This window comes from Enoplosus armatus, chromosome 9 (genome assembly GCF_043641665.1).
Source record: "Enoplosus armatus isolate fEnoArm2 chromosome 9, fEnoArm2.hap1, whole genome shotgun sequence".
NCBI lineage: Eukaryota > Metazoa > Chordata > Actinopteri > Centrarchiformes > Enoplosidae > Enoplosus > Enoplosus armatus.
The window spans coordinates 24,614,212-24,638,101 of NC_092188.1; the positions used below are offsets into that span (position 1 = coordinate 24,614,212).

Consider the following 23,890-nt stretch of genomic DNA (forward strand, 5'->3'; position numbering starts at 1 on the left):
CACGGCTGCTTTCCCTTCTTCATACATCTTGCGAGTGGTTTAAGAACCCCCAGTCTACAATGTACGTCAACAGGGCATGATGAAAGGAGTAGTGAGGAGAGACAGAAGAATCACTTCAGCCTGTTAAATGTGGACAGACACTATAGATGGATGAGAGAAAATAAAGTGAATAAGGTGAAGTGAAAGAGAGGAAGTGGAGTGCTGCAGAGCTGCAGTCAATCTGACTAATCATTCTCTTTGAGAAGTCTTTGACCTGATAGAAATGCAACTTTAATACACCTTCAGATTAGATGGAATTGGCCTCATTTCATAGGAATAAATCCCACCTCCCGCCACCGCCACCCCCTACACGCACCAAACCCCAACCTTTCCTTTTCTGTATGCATAAGTCCCACAAGGCTTATAAACTTCCAACTCTAAGCTGTACAATCTCTCAAATCCAACTCTTTTGGATTTAACAGATATGGATGTTTTCCCAACCTTCTCAGTCTCACAGTTCAGTCTTTCAGGTTGGATCCACCAACCTCCACTTCCCTCTGAGCTGGTTCTCTCACTAAATATGCGCTCAACCCGCAGCTTTCATCCCCTTTTCTTCTCATCGTAATAAATCCATCCTTTCTACAACAGAGAGGGAAACTCCATGCGTGCGGGGGGGTTCTCTCTTAGATAACTGAGGTTTAACTCACATGTAACCATCAGTAAAAACCCCACAGAAAAATTACTTCATGCTCACTACTTAATTACTTTAACAACCACTCATTGACTGACAAATTGAACTCAACAACGGAACTTAACTGATCAACATAACTCATCACTTCGACGGTTTAACGAAAAGGGCATATTGTTAGAGAGTGGTTGGCGATGCAACGATACCAACAGTCGCCACAAAGCCTGTATAGAGCCTAGGGCAGTGCAACGCACCCCTCACATAGAGCAAGTAGACCAGCTCAGGAAGGATGCTGTAGGAGCACCGACAGGACCATGCTTCCTGGCAAGTTCAAGCTCTGGCGCGTGCTTTCTTGGGCCACTAACCCCATATGAAGCTCGAATCTCGAAGCTGGACAAGCTGGAGAGGCTGATCAGCTCATACGCAAAGGAACTTCCCTGGTGCCTCAGCAGCATAGGGTTCTACAGCAAAGGAGTCCTAGACCTACCCATCTCCAGTCTCACAGAGGAGTACAAGTGTGCCAAAGTAACCCTGGTGTTGAGCTGCCCTTACCCTGGCTACTGGTAGAAATCAGAAGCGACCCAGCACCCGACATCGTGGGCCAAGTGCAGCAAGGAATGGGTGGCCCAGTCCTTGGGGCCAGCACTCCTGGAACAAGGTTACTCCATCTCAGAGACGCAAGGTTGTGGTTCAGGCAAGGCAAGGGCAATGGATGAGATGGGAGGGAGAAGAAGATCTCCACATGCTCCATCTGCCCTACACCAGCAACACTAAAACACATCCTTCTGTTGATAACAAAATGCTTTAAATCAGCTTCGCTACTGTGCCTTTATAATGAGTGAAGGTTAATAACATGACAGAAGATCTCTCGTGTCAATGACTAAATGAGAGTAAGATTTTCAAAGGTGCTCTGACATGTTTAAAACTGGCACGTTTCAAACCTTTGATGGTAAAAAAAAAAAGAAATGCAAAAGCACAAGTTGTTCTAACAGCCTCAGTTCAGCTCCCTGCCCTTTTCTCTCTCTCTCATTCTGATACAAGCCACCACAGACACTCATATAGCTTTCCCAATCAAAAGTGAATGTTTGATTTCATCTTTAATACTCTGTAACCATGGTAACCACTACTAAGTGTAGACAAAAGCGCTGCTTTGAACATGGAACCTTGAGCGATAAATAAATCTATCTGTAATTCTATGGAATGTAGAAAATGGTGCCTGACTACTTTCCTTACCTACTGTATTATGCATGAGATGCATAATAGGTGACCACATGACTTTCATTGAAGCCTGAAATAGGAACATTTTACAAAACAAAAACATCAAATATAGAGGCAAAAAGATAATTTACTGTTTTTCCAATTTGTTTATGCTATGTTAAAAGTGAGTGTAATATGAAATATCAATATTGACCTCATAAATCCAGTGCTGGACAAGCTCTCTGCGCATTTTCTACTCTTCACCAATATCATGTGACAGAAACTTTATGAATCAAAATAACATTTTATGGTGGATTTTTATGATTTATGAGTCTGTGGCGGGTCTGGTGAAACGGTGTCTGTGCGCCACAGATGGCTCTATTTCGAGGAAACAACTCTAACAGCAATAAGACATAGACTAATAAGAGGTATACATTTATTGGGTATTTCACCACTGGGTCTTTTCATCAGACTAGGCTGTCTATGCAGTAGAAAGATGATTGAGATTGGTGACCAGAGAAAACTGAGAAAAAAGGTATGTGGTATTCACTTCTGCTCAAAAGGTAGAAACCCTACAACAACCAGAATGCACTGGGCCCTTTGCCTTCCAAGGCCACTCCCAGGCCACTGAAGTGTAAACTTCCCCAAATCAACTACAAACAGCCGGTCAGAGGAACTATCGCTAGGCTAAACTCTGATAACGCGGGTAACAAACACGTTGCCGTGTCAGCGCACTACAGCACTTACTCTATGCTCAGACGTCCGTTTCACCCCGCTGGTTTTGGTTGTTTTATCCAGTTCCTTTTAGGGGATCCTGAAGTACTACATCTTAGGACTGAACGATATGCAAAAAATGCTTATTGAAATTATTTTGACAGATATTGCAACACGAGTCATGATTTTAGTGCCTAACCCTAACCCTTTCCTTTTCACTGAAAAAGAATATAAAAATGATGATGATGATGTGATTTTTGCTGGGGTCTTTGCCAAACAAGCCTGTTTCCTTACGTCTTAATAATATGATTTGATGTGATCTGATTTACACTTGCTGCCATGTTGCGATTTCGATAATGTTTTGATTCATTGTTCACCCCCAGTATGTCTCAAGCACTTCAACCAAAAGAAACTGGCCCCGGTGAAATTCCCTGCAGCACAGCAACTCCACTTTGGCACATTTACCGCAGCAGCACCGTCAGTTGTCCCTGGTTATCCTCACCGGCTGGCAGTGCTCGACTCTCGGCTGTGGTGGCCTCTTCCTCCTCCGTACGCAGTAATTCCTCCACACTGTATTGCGAATCGTATAAGTAGCCCTGCATGTCTGACTCCAGCTTTTACACTAAATCGTTTTCTTCCATATCTACTGGAACAGTGCCCTCTGCCATGGCCTTATGTTTTGATTTTGGAGCGGTGAGGATCTCTCGATCCGACTGTCCGTGGAAACGGGCATACAAAAAAGGGGAATATTAAAAAATCTGTTGTTCAAACAACAGCCCTGGAGCCGGCAAAGGTCCACCTGATGATGAGTTTAATGAATGGGGAGCTCCGGGTGCAGGCAAACAAACACCCAGTTAGACATTAGGCACCTCCAGTGAGCCCATCAAAAGAGGAGCAACATGTGAAAAGGCTGCTGACATCATGCAAACTTACATCGGTACATCTGTGTCACCTAATGGAGATGGATTTATTGACTGATTGCCCTGGTAGCTAAGTGAGCTTATTAGTACTGAAACAATTAGTAGATTTGTCAGAAAAATTACCTTCAATTAAGCATTTAAATCAAGCAAAAATAACAAACACGGCCCGGTTCTAGCTTCTTAATTGTGAGAATTCGCTTCTTTTCTTTGTCTTATGTTATGCTAAACTGAAAATATTTCGGACTGATCGCTTTTTCTGCGCATGTCCTGCACAGCACAAACACACATTGGCTATCTCAGGTTTAAGCGCTGTCAAAATGACAAAAAGCCCACCCCAACATCTGACCCTAATGTGCAGTTTTTGGGCACTTTGTCGGTGCTGAGACTGTTTTGTGTTTTATGCACATCTGTTTGTAAAAAACAGTCTGTTGATAACTTATATCACATCAGCACCTTCAGTTATACATTGTTTATCAAAAAGGATCTTCATGGTGTGACTTAATATATCTTATGTATATTCGTGCAAATGCACTGTGTAAGGGACAGTAGTGGAATTACTGCACATTGTTGCATCTTAAATGAGATTTGAGTTTTGATGCTATTTAGCTCATTTTGACTTTTCACAAATCTTTAATTGTATTGGAGGTATTTTAATTAGAACTAAAATATGAGTTTGTGAATAAAGCTGACAATTAAAGTGGGGATATTGGTTATTTGAAGTGGGCTTGTAAAATTAAGCAAGGCTTATAGCAGACACCTGAGCGTTTGGCAGGCCCTTTTATCTTCTTTATTTGAAAGCAACTCTAAATGGATCGCTCTGCGGGTTGATAACAATTGCAATAAAGTTACATTTGTGCCTAGTAATTGGCAGAATTGTGACTGATGCATTTCGGAGAACACAGGATGAAATGGCCTCCAGCAGACGTCACAATCCAATCCACTAGGGGGTGCTAGAGAACATACATGTGCAGCAGAGGGAACCTGGTGAAAGCACAGCTTGTGTGTGTGTGTGTGTGTGTGTGTGTGTGTGACAGTGCATGTGTACCTGTGTTCGCAGGATCTCTCCTTTGGTTAGCTGCATGTCTCCGGTGAGTTCTTTAACAGTGATGCCCAATGGCTCCAATCGCTTACTGAAGTAATTAGTCATCTCAGCTGCCAAGGCCTTCATAGGAGCCACATATACTATCTATAGAAGAGAGAGAAAGAGGGACATAGAAGTAAATAGGATAGAGAACAGATAGTGAGAGTGGGGAGGGTAGAGGGTGGGGAGGCATACAGGAGAGAGGGACAGGAAGGACACTGTGGTGATAAATGAGCAAACAGAGGCAGGATCATTCGTTCCCTGGCAACCAGCACAAATCACAATTTATTGAGAAATATGATGCCAGCCACTTGTATGGGTAAAGTTTAATGGTGATGTATGAAAAGTGGCTATCGTCACTGGATGGCACTGTGCTACGCTGTGTGTGAGCACGTTTGTGTGAGCCTTCATGAAAGGGAACAAAGCCTTTTTGGATGTCTGCATTATTTATGTGTGTGTGTGTGTGTTAGTATCTGACACGATGGGTTTACCAAGACACGCATCAATGTCGTTAAACTAAGCTGCCAATAGCTGACATTTTGTGCGTTTATTTAAGGATTCCTTTTTCCATTTAATGCTGCATTTCATTTGACAACTTCCATCTTCTATGGTTCTATGGTGAACTTCACTTATATAGTTTTCAACCTTTCAACAGTTCTCAGAGCGCTTTACGGATTTGGTCTCATTCACTCACACAATCACACAGCGACGGCGACCGAGCTGCCATGCGAGGTTCTGGCCTCAATTGGGGGCAACGTAGGGTTCAGTGTCTTCGATCGAACCCCCAACCCGCTCTACCTCCCATGCAGCAGTGCTAGCCGCTACACCACCATGCCGCCCAATCAAGTATTCAAACAGTATTCAATTAGCACAAATGTATTTCTTATTTTACTGTAAACTAATTTCATGTTCTACAAATGTGCGTTTGAACTTTTGTATTCAACAAATTGAGAGAAAAAAAGTTAACATTTGTTAACTGTATAGGCCGTATAATATATCATGAACTGTAGATACATTAAGCTTTCCTTTCTCCTTTCAAAATCATGGAAAAGCTTCAAACTTTATCGAATATCCACGCCAAAGCTGACGTTGGCCTGTTTAGTGAGAGATTTTAATTGTATAAGTTTTGAGTTTAGCATTTTTTTAAAAAAAAATTTTAGCAATTCAAGTGTTTTAAGAGGCATGACGGCTGGTGCACTGAATCGAGGATGGATCAGGTAGGCAGAAAGGTAGGTACATCTCGCAGGTTTGGTCTGTTTGGAATATCTAATCCGAACCGGTCACTTCTCTTTGTAGCGGGAAACTCATAGTTTTAAATGTGTTTTTAGCAGATCCAGCGTGTAAGGAGAGTATATTTATGCTGTCAAAAAGCAGTGGCATGGCAAGTAAAAGGTACATTGTTTTAGTTTTTTGTGTTAAGCATTTTAGCAAATGAATATGGACGCTGTAGATTAGTTCAGATGATTCTATAGAAAGATATTGGTACGACAAAAACAGTGCAGAAATCAGCAAAACAGACAAAGCCTCTTGGAGGAAACACAATCCAGCAAGTAAATCCAGCTGTCCTGGACTTAAAACTGTCGGAAAAGATCCCATTTAAACACGGAAACACTGAACACTGAAATCCAAATCCCGAGCTCCGAGGATCAGATCTGAATCTCCGCATGGGGCGAGTCTCAGCAAGGAGCATGCTTAATCTCCATGAGGCATGTTGAGAGCCTCTGGGGTGGAGTAACATGGGTAACATTAAGCTAGTTATCGCAGACATTCTTAAGACATTACACAGAAATGGTTTCCGTGTGCCTGACGGTGTTCCTGACACCCAGACAGACATATTACAGGTCAGCCGAGGTGAAACGTTTCCTGTCAACAACCAGTGTAACGTCAAACTCCCATCACATCCACCATAGCAGCAATAAGCCACCCCATAGTCTGGATCTCTAGTTTGTGCGTTTGTCAGACCTTGAATTCATCCTTCTTGATGACGCCGCCGGGCTGCAGATGCTGGCGGATCTCGTGAAGCACGGTCAGCATAGCGATGTTGGTCTTGCCGGCGCCAGTTGGGGCGCAGATGAGGAGGTTTTCGTTGGTGTTGTAGGCCGTCTCAAACACCAGGGACTGGATCCTGTTCAGACGCTTCATCCCCTTGAACACCAGCTGCCCGATCTGAGGGAAAGGATGAATAAAGGTTAACACATCATCGCAATATACTCATACAAATATCTCCAATAGATATCATGTGATCTATCCTGTAATAATGACGGTTTATGTTTTACGGAAGATTTTCAGCGCCCATTTGAATAAAAATCCAACAAAGAAATTAAGTAAAATGTTGTATGTATTTCCTTTAAACGGATAGACATGCGTTGCCATAATTAAATGGACAACACATGTGATAATGACAATAATTTGGAATTTTTTTTTTTATAGTTGGAATAGTACATTTTTCTAAATTATTAACAAAAGTAGCAAAATAATGAATCCGTTTCTAATTTCATTTCTTTTCTAGAGAGAGACTGTTCTAAACACAAATATGTTAAATTTAGACAAGGAAAAGTAAAGCAATTTAGGAAATGTTGCGAGGCTGGAGCCAGCTAATTTGGGCATTTTTCCTTGAAATGTACTTAAATGTTGAATTGATTATCATTGGATTTTCAAATTAACTATTTATAAAAAAAAACATTGATATTCATCTATGATTTCCGTATTCCCTATTAATTGATTTCTCAATCTATCCTACTGTCCCTAATCATATCATCATCTGATTATTATTAGAATGTAATTGTAATGTTCTTATAATGGCATCACAATATATACAGTATTCCCAAAGCATACGACTGATCTCATTGTTTTTTAATTTACTTAAAACATATGCTGCTGACGTTTTGAAACTGCCCAGTTGCCCCTGGCAACCACATTTGGGCCAGTGTCATCCGTTTAGTGCAGTTGCCCCAATTTGGCGACCGTATTTACTTTGTCAAAAACACGCTGTCCAGACTGCTGACATGAAATATAGACCGCGGACCGGAATGCATGTGACAGTGACCGAGCCGCCACATATGGAGGTGGCCGCACAGAAAGTGGGGCATCGAGAAGCATGAAGGAGGAGCAAATGTGTGTGGTGGGATCAGCTGTCACTCCGCCTGCCTTCACTATGGCAACAGAGTGTGGGTGATGGCCCTCAATCTCACACTGCCTCTGATAAGTAGAGAAATGGCCACTGTGAAGGACAGTTGGTGCCACACACACACACACACACACACACACACACACACACACACACACACACACACACACACACACACACACACACACACACACACACACACACACACACACACACACAGGAGAGTGAAAACATCCAGCTGCTGCACAGGTGAATCATTTCCTTCAGCAACAGAAAAAACAAACACCACTTAAAATAAATCTGATTCTGTTCTGGCATAGATGGCGAATGCAAAAACATTAGCTTTCAGCATGATAAGGGCCTCCCTATCTTCAGATTATCTTCCACCTTTTTTAATAATATTGATTCAAACAGATTTTTTTTTATTTCTTAAATCAAATAAATCAATAAAAACACTGTACTGCTCATTGTTCAAAGGATCCTCTGGTGGTGAGGATGGCTCTGACACGCGTTTCACCGATGGAAATACAAATGATTAAATAAATACAAACGAGCTGCTAAGTAATTCAACATTTCAAAGAAAAGAAGTGGTGAAAGTCATTGTTTGTGGCAGGGGTTTTTTTTTGTTGTGGTTTATCATTAAACCTTCTATCGTCCCTATTCTATCTTAAAAATCCTCAAGAATACTGGAAACATATTAATATAGGGAATCTACTGTTTAGGCACAGGTGAGTGCAAGTACTTCGTCATTCAATTTTAACACAATGGAGGGAGTGTGGGAAAATTGTGTGAACAATTAAAAAATAATAATAATTCAGGTTCAACACGAAGAACCCCAAAAAAAAAAGTATATATATTTCTTTTTGGCCAAATAAAATTTGGATCACTATGTGCTTTTATGAGAAGATACGGATGTGTAATTCTTATTTCTAATCTTGGTATTGTTTGAACCTCAAATTACTAAACTCATTCAGTCTCGTGTCTTTCAGTTGAGAAATATATAGATTACAAATCTATACTAATCAGAAAAAACATGGAACTTCTAGTCCACACCTTCATCTTTTTCTTGTTTGGACTACTGCAACTCCCTCTTTACTTCTCAGTCCTATCCGGCCCGCCTTCAATTGGTGCAAAATGCTAAGCGGCTAGGCTGCTAACAGAAACTAGTCAAAGGCTGGTCACAGTCATTGACTTCCAGTAAATCACAGAATCGACTTAAAAATGTTACTAATTACGTACAAGGCCTGGCCCCTGGATATATAGCAGGAGTTTTTGAGCCCCCTATTCCAGCTGTCGGCCACTCCGATCACCTGATCAAGGCCTGTCCAGAAGTGACCGTGCTTTTGCGGAATCTGTGGTCTGTTAAAAGCGGCTGATGAACACTCTATAGGGTCAGCCTCTTTGTAAATACTCTCTGTTTGCCTTTAGTTTTGTTTATTTTGGTCGTGTGCTTTCATTTTTGTCTGTGTATCATGCATATGTAGGTATGTATGTCTACTCGTATTTGTGAGCGCGTGTGTTACTGTGTTTAAAAAAAGTGCTATATAAATAAAAATGTTTATATATTATTCTTATGTATATGTACAGTGTGTTCAATCAGACCAGCAGTTTCCATTAGCTTGTAATGCAGCTTCTTTTTATTGATCTACCCCCGTCATTTCCACTCATGCACACACTGAAAATAAACATAAACCCGGTGGAAACATATGTGCTGTCATGCAGATTGACAGTGCGATAGTTTGATATCCTTAAATCCTGACAGACCGAAATTAATTAAGCTACGGAAAACTAGCGGGTTTTCTACCTCCATATGTATTTTTTTCTTCTTCTTTTTTTCTGCCTTTCACCTCGCTCCCAGTAAGGCTGGCTGAGGATGCCTTAAGCTTAGACAGCAGTATTATTTATTCAAGGATTCATTAGAAGTATGTCATCACTTTCCTCTTCCCCTCGTTTCGCTCCAACACTCATAGAAAGAAATAATTAAAGAGTGCATGTCAGGCGAGGATATGCGGGGTGCTGCTCGGAAGTTGGCCCCCGCAGCCCACCAGTAGGGAGGAAGAGGTTATTAATGCATCAAAGAGCAACTTTATCAGAGTCCACTTAAGCTGGAAGGCGTGGAGGGTGGCTGTGGTTTCAGCTAGGTGCTGTATGGGGAGGGGGCGCTACATGTTGACTTTATTTGCATGTGAGCTGTGGATGGGCAACCGATCTGCTTAACAACAGCTCCACCTGGCAAATGCAAATTGACAAGAAGTTGATTACAGCCATTCAAAGCTTGCCAGCTCTGAGAAACCAAAGCAGCAACAAATTTAAACAGCTCAGAAATGATGTCGAAAAAGCCATTACACCCCATGCTTATGGTGATGGCAAACTCGGAGGTAGTTATAATTCATTTTCAGGGCTCCAGACTTGCAACCATAAAGTTTTTTATTTTGTCACCAACTTTGGAGACAGTGCCATTTCTACGGTTTACCCTTCTCAAATGTTGAGCACCAGGAGGAGTTTTGTATACGCATTTGTGTCAGCTGAGAGCTAATGCTAGGCTATTGTAGCAGCAACGGTGCCTGTTCAGCTTTCCAAGGGATTAGAGGAACACTTCACAGTTGTCCCCTCTCTCAATTATTGTGTGTTCTAGCTACTGAGAAACTTACAGAAATGCTCAAGACCCATGATGGCGTTGAGCGCATCACGTTTGGAAAGTTGAGGAAACTCATAATATTGCATTTTATGCAGATGATATTTTGCTGTGTCAAGCCCAGGAATCTCTAGATGCTTTACAGGTTATAAGACAACCTCGGAAAAATCGGAAAAAGGTTTTGCCTCTCGGCTAAAATGATGATAATTACTGTAATATTATTTTAAAAAATGTTAATGGTTGGTCTACGTTTCCCCTGATGTGTGGGATGAAGCCTGTCTTAAAAGCTGCGAGTCCAGACGTGCTGAAAAGGAAAATCCAAAAAGTCGGCAGCAGCTGATCCCATACTGAAAAAGGTGTACGTATTCTGTGTCCTGCTCCACATCCAAGACTGCTGATTGAAGTGGCGCTCCTAAAAATTTTATGTGTGCTCCTACTGGAAAAAGTTAAGTCTCGAGCCCTGATTTTCCTTTTTATTTTTATGCGTGATTAATGCCACCCAATTAGTTTACTCGTTTACTTATTTGCATTTGGAGCTTTGGGCACCAGCAGGCTTGAAGAGTGAGAAACACCAAATATGCCTTTATATCTCGAATTCCCCATTCACAGCTCTCCACTCTTTCCATGACTAAACAAGTTAATGTGTAGTGTAGATGGTACTGAAGCACATTCTCTTCATAATGACTGCAAGGCTTCTTCTGCTCTCTCTGAACAGGGATGGCGATTCCAGTCTTCTCCTGTCTACCCAATTATTTCCCCCAAGGCAAAGTCCACTGGGCTCCTACTTATAAATATTCATTTTTGAATTATGGACCACTGAGCTTCAACCCATTTTGCAAGGCTTCTGCACACTCATTCCTGTGTCTCTGTGGTGACCGGAGAGAGGCACAACAATCACTTGAGCGGCTGGCCCTCATTTTGATTTATCGACTTTGTCTGTTTGTAACGAAAAGCCAGTGTCCCCACACTCCTTAAACATGCTAATTCATGCAAATGTATGCCTGCCCCGAAATTCACCTTGAGGTAAAGCATACATGTTGTAAATAGAAATTTGCCATCATTTAATGATCTTTGGAGATCTTCAGTGCTTTTTTATTCTCTTTTTAAAACCTCTCTGGCTTCATTGTTATGTTAATGTATGCACACACATCTTCCAATTGGTGATCCAGCTGTGCCTGCCAAAACTTGTCTCCAGGGTGTGATGTCAGTGTTTTGTTGGGGGGTAGTTACTGTACTGCAATGGACATTATGCAGCTGTTAACATATAGGACCAACCCTGCTTTTTCGCAACTTTGCTCTCAAGACTTTTAGCAGCTGGAGAATCTCGTGCTAAAACTGTGCTAATTCTGTCCGGCCTTTCAGTGGCCCCAGGGTGACGCAGGTAAGCGGGGGTTCTAATCTGCAGCACTGTGAGCATGTCCTTTGCCGTTTCTCGCCGTTTTCTCTTCCTTTTAAGTAGAGGCAGATCCTCAGCTGTCATCACTAACCAGCAAACTCTGTTGAACAGTGTCCTCAGGAAACAGGAAACAACCTTTTTCATCTCTTCATCTTTCATGAAATAACTGAAAATCAGCCAAAACAAAAAATGGATAAGCCTTCTGTGTGGGTATTTGTGTCTGTTTCCGTCTGGATCAAATGGTATTCTGCTGTGAATTGCTTCATTTATGGTTCCGTTTTTATACATGGAATCCAGAAGAATCAATACTGAATGTGGCATAAAGTTAGAGCAAAATACTCTCATCTGATGTTTCATTTTAATTCATTTAAAGAAAACTACAGTATATTACAACTTGGGGTTTATTTCCTTTGCTCCGGCCTGTTCTGTCAGGTTACGATAATATTGTACTCCCCAAATTCATCGCTGAGATCCTGAAATGGGGGGGGGGGGGCATCACTACAAAGAAGTCAGACCGGTCAAGGAAACACGAGCAGTCAGACGATCAGACAGGTCGAACTGACGCAAACTGGAGATGCTGTGCTTCATGGTTGGTGCTTTAACCCCTAGGCCACCAGGGCGCCCCTAAAACACCAGTTTTGATAAATCGCTTACCTTTAGGTTTATAGTTTGTCGTTGTTGAAGCATTTTTAGGCCATTTAAAACGTTATGAGAGCAAATACTTGACTATTGGCATGTAAACACCAGTAAATATCTCACGCCGGTAAAACGGTATTCAGTCCAACCCTTAACAAACATCTTCAGCTGCCATCATCGGCAGCAGATGTTGGCAGCCTCATGCAGACCTTGATAATCGGTATCACATCCTATCTATCAACTCAACAATGACGGGAGGGTTGCGTTGGCATGTGTCTATTTGGAGAAGATTGTTGATAAAGCTTTGAATCTGTAAGTTCTGCTGAGAAAGTCTGAGTTGAGAAAGTCTATGGTAAATCCTGAGGCCGCAGTCTGTGGCGTTCTCATATGGGATTGCGTTATGTTCAGTGTGCATTCTCACTCCATGCACACAAAAGTCATTACATTTGGCTTTGTTTTTCTCAGCTTTGAACAGTCGGGTTCATACCACATTACCCAGCTGATCAATCAGTCAGTGACTAAACCTCGTCACTATCACATCAAGTCACACAGACAGGAGGCGGACTTTGAGCCAGAAAGTCAAATTGACATCACGAGGCAAGATGCCAAGGTAATTAAGCTGACAGGGGTTGAGAAGACTTTATCAAGTAGAAATTCAAAGAAAACACGTCCAGGGCCAACAGGCTCATTTGTTCTCTTTTCCCCAGATACAGCACTCAAGTGTACGCATCCAGCCAGTAGCCTTGTGTTTCCTTACGATCAGATCTCTGAAGCCAGGCACCGAAACTCACTATGACATAGACCAGTTATGACAACCAACTTGCTGCTTTAGTGGAACCCCCCCCCCTGCACACACACACACACACACTCCATTTACAGCAAGGTCCCAGCATTCAAAACATGGAGCAAAAGCTCTGCAGAGCCCAGCTGGCTAATATAGGACCATGCACATCTGTGGTCAACCTTTCAACACGCAGGGTTAAGTAAAGTTTCTAATGAGAGCAGCTGCTTGAGTCTGGGGCAGAACCAATCTTTAAAACCCAGCTGGCTCCTGCAGGACTCTGCCTTGCTACACAACAGTTTCTGGACGCTGAGGATACTCGGGCGATGAGCAATCCCTGGCTGTGTATGAGAAGAGAGTTTCTGTACAAAGAAGGCAGTAGACCGAGCAGAGTGAGTTGGTTTGGTATGCTGTCTATAAAGTGTAAGCAGTCGTCCTCAGCAGTACAGAGTGTGTGCATAAAAAAAAAAGGTGCCCATTAGCCCGTCTTGGACCAACGCTGAGTGGGATGGAAGCTGACAGGTTCATTAACACAGCGGATACACAGCCTACGGCCATATGGGCAAACTGGGAGGACTGGGAATATCCCGCCAATCCACCAGCCACTTAAAACACAGTAATTGGACCCACATAGATCACACTAATGATTCAACAGCACTAGCTAAACACCAGCGTTGTCCGTGTCCAATGGCGTGTTTGTGGGTTTAATAGTGAAACTGAGACGGCCGATCTGTGCGTTTACACAAGAAGCAGCCACCAGTTTCGGGGGTTTTTTTTGTTGTTGTTTTTTGTTGTGGTGGTTGCTATTTTGAGTTATTGTGTGTTTACTGTATGAGTCACTATATGAGCTCCTAAACTAATTAAATTCCTCTGTGCATCGGTAATGGGAAGCTAAGAGATATAATTGTTGTCATTTTCATGCCATCCTTTTAATTACTTTCTGGTTCCATTTCATTCCATTTGAATTGACAGCCTGATCAACTTTTAATTGCCAGTTTTTGCAAACAGCTTATCAGCCTGCTCCAAGCCTGCATGCAGAGTACTAAATGACCTGGCCAAACACACCCCCACAAACACACACACACACACACACCATAAATCCCAGAGCCAATCCTATGGATCCACATGCACGCTGAGCACACACACACACACAAACACACACACACACACACGCACACACACACGCACGCACCCCAACCCTCGGCACCAGATGCATGGTGGAGTTTGACAGAGTGAGATGCGGATGCAGCAAACAGGAGGCCCATTCATTTCCCTATAGAACAGCAGCAGCAGGACGAAGAGGGGGAGAGGGCAAAAAAGAAGGGAGAGGGAGAGCTGGGAGGAGGATGGAGATAGCAAAGAGTGAGGTAATCCATCACTTCATTCATAAGCACCTGCTGAAGACACACCAAGAGCCCTGTGAGCACCAAAAACCTCCATCAAACACAGTGCAGCCCACCCTGCATCAACATCGTGCAACTCATTTTTTTTTTTACATTACAACATAAACAAACATTAATAGTGACTATGTCACTGTGACTCTTACCATAATGCGATTTTAAATGATTAATTTTCAGTAACCTCCAGGCTTGTATATGTGGTGTAAAGAGCACTACAAAAGATAACTTTTCTAAAAATTGTCCATTTAAACTCATACTGATTATATTTGTTTTTGTACTGAATGCTTTGTTTTCTACCAAAATAATGAAAAAAGACTGGTTTTCAAAAGTGGCATTACTTTTTTTTAACAATACGTACCATAGTTGTCCACTTATGTAACAATAATAAACTTTTGTTGTAGTTAACTCGAAGTTTTGACTTCTGACTGATGAGGAGTCTGACGGGACAAACTGCTACACGGCCCTAAAATCACGGAGGTGCTTATTCTGAACTTGAAGTTGACAAGCTGAAAAACGATAATAAGATGTGCTTTGAAGTTTAACTGGGAAAACTCCCGGCAACTCTTACCAAGTAGATTATTTATGGAGAGAAAGACAGCAAAAAAAAAAAAAAAAATCCACAGTCCACGCTGTCTCTTTTCAAAACATCAAAATGACAGAGAATGGCGCTTCTTTCTCAACAAAAGCCTCTTTTGTGTGTGAGCGTAAATAATACAGACGCCAGCATGCAGTAGCATGTGAGCCATACAATAACCAGGAGCATCATTTTGCATTTCAGCCGACTGGTGTAATCAAAACCCTAATTAGCTAAATCAGCTAATTAAATATGCCGGCGACGCTTTCTGCAGCCTCCGAAGACATTGTTAATAATGTAATATATAGTCAAAATCGTGGCTCTTACCATTACAATTGCACTGAAATCAGAAGAATAAATCCAGGAAAAAAGTAATGGGGACACCTTACAATATAGTGCAATCCTATGCAATACAACCTCAAAAGATGTTATAGATTTGAATCATTAACTCTCAGACGTCCCAAAACATTTTTTGCAACAGCTGATTATCCCACAGGCTTCTACACGGTCGTTAGTCAGTCATTTCAATTCTTTAGAATTGATTTATCGGAATAAAAACATCTGTAGCTACTCCTAAAGCCGAAAGCGTAGATGAGGAATTCGGGCCGAAATGGAAAGACAACGTGCTGTTTTGCAGATAGTGGCCGACGACATCACTTCCAATGTCAGCAAACACTTCAGAATGCGTTTGAGTTGGTTGAATGTCTTCATCTATATCACAAGAATATTGCTGTATCAAGTTTGTTTGTAATTTCCACAGAGGAAAAACACAAAACTCAACTTAACTAAAACGTTCAGGCCATCACGCCTCCATTTTGCCACTTGACAAAAGACTTAGTATTTGAATATCATTTAATATCATGACATGCATAATCTATGTATAATTTAGTGTCTTTCTTTTGGTTGGTCTAAACAATAATCATCCGACTAAAATGAGACTAAATACGTTTTTTTTTTTAATCAAAATAATACGACTGAATTAAGATGAGGCACCAACATTTACAAATGAAGTAAAACATAATACATCTGAACTAATTACAGACAGAAAGAAACACAATGCACACACCTTTTTCAGTCTGTACTGTGTACATCTACTGTACTGTGCCATTTGAGAGCTCTGCCACTCCATCGGGCAGGATTGTAAAAACCTTGAATCCTTCAAAGAAGCCTTTAAAGACTCGCAGTTTCTGCTTAGCAAGTCTAAGCAAACACATAGATCCAGAGTTGCGTGCTGTGGGGGGGGGGGGACCGCATCAAAACTGGATTAGCGAATGCAATCAAGGTGGATTAATTATGGGTGGAGGGCTGTTCAGTTCTGTCTCATCTTTGCAGGTTTTTGCTCATACACTGGCTGCTTCCTGCGCAGGAAAGGATGGGGCGTTCTGTCAACAGCCAGGAGAATCAAAGGATGCTGAATGAGGGTTGTGATGGGGGAACGTACTGGAATGACGACAGCACCGGGTCTGCTCACCTGTTACCATCAGTGGAGACTGAAAAGTACTAGACAGTAGACGGTCATTTGACACCTCCAACTGCATCTTTCCCACGTGTTTAGCCACATCAGGCTTCCAATTTGAGTGGATAAGACAGACACGAAGGAGGCGGGAAGAGCGTGGCATAATGCATTAAACTATTATTTTACCATCATAAAAAAAAAAACCCACAAGAATCACTGCAATCCATCCGCTCCCATACCATAAATTCTCAAACCATAGCCTTTGTTTATCTCCACAGTAGAACCAGCCCTATATTTGAAAACAGGAGCAGGACAAAAGTGTGGCAAGCAAGTCAATGCATAAAAGCACGCAGACATGCAGTTGTTGCACGTACAGGGTGCCTGACGGGGTGGTCCGAGTGTCTCAGAAACTGCAGATCCCCTGGGAATTTCATGCGGTCCGAGTGTCTCAGAAACTGCAGATCTCCTGGGAATTTCATGCGCAGCAGTCTCTAGGGTTCACAGAAAAATGGTGCAAACAGCAAAAAGCGTACAGTGAGCTGCAGTTCTGCAGGCAAAAAAAAAAAACACAAATTGTCATTGAGAGAGCTCAGAGGAAAATGGCCAGCCTGGTTCAACCGGACAGGAAGGCGACAGTTACTCAAATTACCAAGCGTTACAACAGTGCCACGCAGACGAGCGTCTCTGAATGCACGACACCTGGAACGTGTGAAATTGATGGGCTACAGCAGCAGAGGACCACAGCGGGTTCCGCTCCTGTCAACTAAGAACAGGAACCTGAGGCTACAGTGGGCGCAGGCTCACCAAAAGTGGACGGTAGAAGATTGGAAAAAATCTTGCCTGGTCTGCCAAATTCTGATAACTGCCACCACATGCAAATGGCAAAGTCAGATTTTGATGTCAACAACATGAATCCGTGGATCCATGCTCTCTCTTGTAGTCAACGGATCAGGCTGTCAAAGCAAAGTCAAGAATTCCCATGTTCCAGAGTACAGAACAGAAATGTCCATTATTCTGAATTTACCATGTGAGCCATTATAGTACAGGTAACCTCACCCTCCCTCAATGTTTTACCTCACTTTATTAGCGCCCTCCTTTGATTTGTTTGTGCTGGCTTTTAGTGGAGCGTACCGTTATTTGAATACCAGCTTTTCTTTCTTTTCTTGCAGTGAGGACTCAGCCTTCATAAAATGGTACGCGCTCTACCAAGCGAGCCCTTGAATACCAGCTTTCATTAACACTTTGTTCAAAGATTGTATTTCAACGAATGAGTCAATCAAGTTTATTTGTCGCGTGCAATCACAGTGAAATGTAATGGTGCCAGTTCCTTAAAATTTGAGCATTAAAAAAATTGTAATAACTGTCTGGGTGAGGGATAAACCACACAGAGTCCAACATTCTGAAATAATGTTTTAAGCGTCAGGCAGCCGAAAAATATACACGCTACAAATTGGGAGGGAAGAGTCATTCATTACCCCCCCTCCAACTCCCCCTTAATCCCTCTCCCTCCACAGACCGTTTCCCTTTGGTAATGTGTCATTTCTCCGAATGCGTTAGCAGCTTGAGTGGATTCCTATCAATTAGCAGCTCACAGGAAGCGCAGTTGCGTGTGCCGTCAAGACTTCTACGTTTGAATTCCAGCGTCCGTTCTGCTGTCAGCATCATGAGGTACATCAGCAATGTTGTAGTAGTGTACGCTTCTGTGCGCGTTTGGTCTATCAGTGTTACTAAAGAGTGGCACTTGCTCTCACTCACAACACACACACACACACACACACACACACACACACACACTGACTAACATATTTATTCGGATAAATTAGGAAGGCTTTTACCACAATGGCAAGTGCAGGACGCCTAGACCCTGATTCATTAGTAAAAAAGCACCCTAATAAATTCCCCACTTTTAATGTTTCACAGACCTATTAAAGGCGTACCGACGCTCGCATAGCCCTGTTTCCCATTACAGCTTTCAATAAATGACAATCAGCACTCAGTGTAAACGGGAAGAAGAGGGGAGAGGGAGGGGGGGGGGTGGGGGCATCAGACTTTTCAGCCTTCCTTTCAAAGCCTTCCTAATAGCACGTAAAGACTTATTAGGCATTGTGTGCCGGCGCTTTAGAGGAGTGAGGCACTTTGTTCCAGAGTTGCCCAGGCTTAAGTTAATGAATAGAGCTGCTGTTTGACTGAGGCTAATTCACATCGCTCAGCAGAAGAGGTTCCATATCAATCTATATCAGTTACACAGGGGCTTTCAGAGATGAAGGGGAAACTGCTAGTGAGCTACAGGAGAGAGAGAGAAAGAGGAAAAAAAAAAAACACAGAGATAAGCCTTTTAGAAAGCGAGAGAAGACAAATATGGAGACTCAGAGAATTCACAAGCTTCTATTGAGATTGTTTAAGTTAAAGTCTTTGCAGAAGAGGCGAGGACAAGAACTCAGTAATGGCTGAAAGTCTGATAGACGGCCCAAAAAAACACAACTGAGTCTGTAGAGCAAAATCAAAAACATCTTCCTGAAATATTCATTAAGTGTTTTGTTTTTCCTTTTCCAAGAAATGAGCTCCCTGGAGACGGCTGCATCTCCTTAATCCATCCTAAATGCTCCCAATTAATGGGAAACCAGGCAATACCCAAACAGCAGAATTGGTCCTGAAACTGATTCATCTGTGTATTTATCTCAAGGATTCCTTAAATCCTTGAACTGTCTTGGGATCCTGCATTGCAAAGACACCTCATTCTAATTCTTACACATACTAACCATAACATTCTACTTACAGGGTTGTTCCTGGCTCTGAATGGGCCTTTGGGGGGTGACTACACACGACAGTAAGCATGATCGCTCCGCGTACAGTATGAGTCTGTGTTATCTTATTTGACAGAAATCTGAATGATTTTTCCAATTATTTCTGGCCATTATATAAACAAAAATGTATATTATGTTTGAGTAAAGGACTGCAGGAATCAGTGAAGCACTTCTCTTTCATCTGCTTTATTTAGGAATATAGCCAATGGTTGGTTCCAGTACTTGAAGTAGGCTGATGTTACATTAACAACCTTGTGCTAACCCTGACACAATAGTTGTGGCAGAATTAGCTAGCTAGCTGTAGTGCTAATCAATCTCTTTACTCAACCATGAACACATCGGCAATCGCCAATTGAGGCTCTGACAGTGGCCAGTAAAAAACAACATCAACAGTTACACACATATTCAATGAGGATTTGAATTGCTCTTTTTATTCTCAATTCTTAGATATTTTTATTCTCAATTCTTATATGATTATTTGATTTTCCTTTGGCGCTGGCTAAAACCTCATGGGGGGGGGGGCGCAAAAATTCCTCTTTGCGGGAAAAAGTCTGACTTGATCGCATTGTTTTAATACAATATGGCTCAGTATGACATGCTGCTCTTTCTTGAGTTTCTTTGGTCTCTAACTTTGATGATGAATATCTAGGAGTTTTGGATGTGGTGCCTTGACAAACCCCCTTTGCTGACTGATCCAAATTGGTCTTTCTGATGAGGTGAAGTTATTGCTCTCATGTGGATAAACTATTAAGACATTTGAGACTTTGAGGGAATAGCTGTAATGGGATATTAGGATAACAGACCAGACCTGAACTCAAGCTGTGCTTCACATTTATTGGTGTCTCTTAACGTGGCTGAATGTTACATACATGGAGAACTAGAACACAAGCTTGGGGTTAAAAGAACCCTTAATTCCCAATCAACAATAATAAGTCCAAAGACAAAAATTACCTTTGGGGAAGCTTTGAAATTGCGGCTACCCAGATTAGATTTCTATCAAAACAGTACAAAGATTCAACAGGAACATCAGACCAACAGACCAATAATGAGGCATTATGTAGCTACAGGGTCAGAAGAACACACTAAAACAGACACCCATTCACCCACAAGAATGTATGTCACAACACAGCACTACTACCAATTTTCTACACTGTGAAAACTCTTCAGCTACACTTACTTACTTTCTCTCCAAACAAATTACATATTTATGAGGCACACCACTTATAAGCTACTTACAATGCTACCCTGACGGACTTAGGCTAAATGACCATTACAGGATGAGATCCATAATTTACTGCAAATACGTAGCATGTTTGTCACGGACGGCACATGCTCTGAGTGCAGGTGCAGACATTCTGACAGCAGGTTGGCGACGAGGTGCTGCCAGATGTGTATTTGGACTATTCAGACTCGAGCCTGTCTGTAAATAAATGGGTGTTCTTACCCCGACATGTGAAACCATCTTTGGACAAGCCACTTGTGGAAATGTCAAATGAAACTGAATGTCATCTGATAATAAATTGCGGTGATCTCAGGTTCTCAACCGTGAATCATTAAAAGGTGCCATTTGTAACAATATGCAATAATTTACACGTATTAATGTGTGAACCGAACTTAAAAAATGAGAACCTCCGCGACTTTCTCAGTTGCCTGTAACAGCCTGTGGACTGATTTCTATGTAAAGGACTCGGGACGTTTTTTGGTGATACTGCGTCATTGAAGCCCTGGATAGCTAAACCTTCAAGAAAAGGTGTCAACTTGAAAAAGCAAACCTAACCTTACCCGATATTAGACAGAATTGTCAACTCGTTACACTCCACTCTGACATTGCCTCCACTCTAACAGATTCCAGGGAGGGAGGGGGATTCCATATTCCCTGACCAATCACTAGAGACCAAGGTACCCGCCTGAATCTAACGTCATTTTAAGTCGACACTGATGCGTTACCATGCCAACATACTGGTTTTGCAGGGGTTTTAAGAGTGGAGCAGAGCGAAGTAAAAACAAACTACGTAGTTGGGTAATACTGAGAAGCTACGCCGTCTACGTAATATACATTTGTTAATCGAGGGGGTCATGAAATTCAAGAATATTATTTAGCGGCCCAAACGTGAAAGAAAGGCCATTAACTCCTTGGTTCCGCTTGACAATGGCGTTGTTCCAGCCTGTGGCGCTTATTGGCTGATCATTGGACAATCGCTTTTTCAACCCGAGAAACCGCTCTTCCATGTCATGACGCTAGACCAGAATCAGTCAACTCGGTGGAGTGGGCGGATTCAAAGGTCGGGCCCCACAAACTTTTATTTTTCCGAGCTGCTTGAGATGTGAGTTCGACATGAGTGGTCTCCTTAAAGCTCAATTTCACAATGTATTTTCTTTTACGATGTCTTTTACCTGCCGAAGTTGTGAGCACTAGTAGGTAGAAACAAAAGATCCAAACAAAACGAAAGGAGGCCATGGACATGCACGCCGCTCATATATACAAGATGCAACACTCTTGTCTCTGGGGACACATCATTGCGCCTAATAGAAGGATTAATGGTCAGATAAACAAAAAAAAAAACACCCTGATGAGGATGGAAATTGACAGGCATTGAAGAGACCTCAGCACTCACAGTGCAAATACACACACACACACACACACACACACACACACACACACACACACACACACACACACACACACACACACACACACACACACACACACACACAGCATCGTAAAGTGTGAAAACAACAAGAGCAACAGAGTAGACGTGATTAAACCATCCGTTTATCAATTTGTCACGGCACAAGACACGGACAGACTTCCATCCACAACAGTCAATTACACACACACACACACACACACACACACACACACACACACACACACACACACACACACACACTCACATACACCAAAGCTGAATCTTGTTTATTATCATGTCCATTAGCATGAGTGACAGGAAGGTTAAGAGAGGTGAGCAGTTACACTAGCTCAAGTGTGACAAAATGGTTTGAGGTTTATGGGTATCGTACTTTCGGGCCATCGCCAACAAAAGGCCTGATTCAGAGAGTAAGGGGTAACACTTGGCACTGCTGCTGCATCTTCACTAGTGTTGGGAGTAATGATGGATTACAGAGCCCACTTTGGCAGACAGGGTGGGAGCAGAGCCTTTCACAGACGATGATGTGTGTGGAGTATTCTCCGTCCTCCTGCCATACCTCCGAGCAGAGCAGACAAGCTTTTCCAGCCTTCTGCCCTCTGATACATCCCAGTGGTGGCAGGGTAAAGCCTGCAGAGGCCAGGGGGAGTGTGTGCACCAGTATGAGTGCGGGTTTGTCAGTCAAGGTGTCAGTCAGACTGACGGGTCATTGTGTCAACTGACAGCCGGCTGAGAGCTACAGCGCTTCCATTAAGAAGGAACATCACTCACTGGCCATTACAGCCACAGTCCTGCCCTGCTCACCGAGATGGAGGATAACAGGGACCACAGATACACCCGGGGCATCAGCAAACTCTCCTGGCAGCTGAACAGGCATGCAAGCAAGTCCTGTTGGCCACACAGATGTACTTCAAAATGCTGAGACGTTGATATGCGGAGCTGGGAACGTTAACTAAAACTCAAAGTATCAATTGAATTACATACAAAAATTAGAAACAAAAACGTTTCTACATCAACACCTGGAAAACTGGTGATGTCCATAGGGATTAGAATCCAGTTCTGATTCCATTATTTTTCCAGCTGTTTCTGATGTGCTATGACACAGAAAAATATCAAAGAAGTCTAAAGTCGATGGATATTGCTGTGATATCAATAATGCATTTTGCATACCTAAACGGAGGAGACTCAATCATAGCAAAGGGATGTTAACCCCTTCACCACAAATCACCCACTCTCTCCTTACTCATCTTCCCCCTCAAGGCTAAAGTGAAAGGAGTTTCTGTACTAGGACGGGGGTCTCTGCGGAAGAACCGGAGGTGGAGGGGTGCTCTCTGAACTCGTATCTGAGAAAAATATATATCAGAATAATTTATAGACATAATTGGTTTTCCTTCTATACAAAAAGGGAAATGTGTTGTGAGCAGCATCGAAATAAGCACGCGCCATCTATATAACGGCATCACTGAAACAGGGCAGAGGTGGCCGTGATGGTTGGACCGTGTGCTTTAAATGGAGACACACCGGAAGTCCAGAAATGACCTGGAACCCAACCGCAGGCTAGCCGAGGTTAAGCTAACTGAACAACATGCTGCCAAGAACAGGGAGCGACTGGAACGATCATTGTGGCCTCCACTGACAAATGGTCTTCGATCAAGTACTAGTTTGCAAAAAGTGAAAGCTAATTGTAGCGTTAAAGGAATGGGTCCGACGTTCAGGCTCATCTTGCCCGTTTCATCCAAACGCAAACAGAAACGTAATAACAACAATTTGTGTTTTTATGGGGAGTTAGGTGCTAGGAGTGTTTTGTTTTTTTTTTTGGCTGAGGAGTACTTCTTGACTTCCTGGTGTCACCGG

General features: G+C 42.4%; 1 protein-coding gene across 1 annotated transcript in view; it reads right to left on the reverse strand.

Moving 5' to 3' along the window:
* The window catches only part of ascc3 (activating signal cointegrator 1 complex subunit 3), a 127,822-nt gene that overhangs the window by 76,195 nt on the left and 27,737 nt on the right, over positions 1-23,890 (reverse strand). Inside the window, exons 9-10 of the mRNA XM_070911350.1 lie at positions 6,542-6,745; positions 4,544-4,684 (exon numbers count right to left, since the gene is read on the reverse strand). Coding sequence (XP_070767451.1) covers positions 4,544-4,684; positions 6,542-6,745 — 345 coding nt within the window. The remainder of the gene's footprint in view (positions 1-4,543; positions 4,685-6,541; positions 6,746-23,890) is intronic.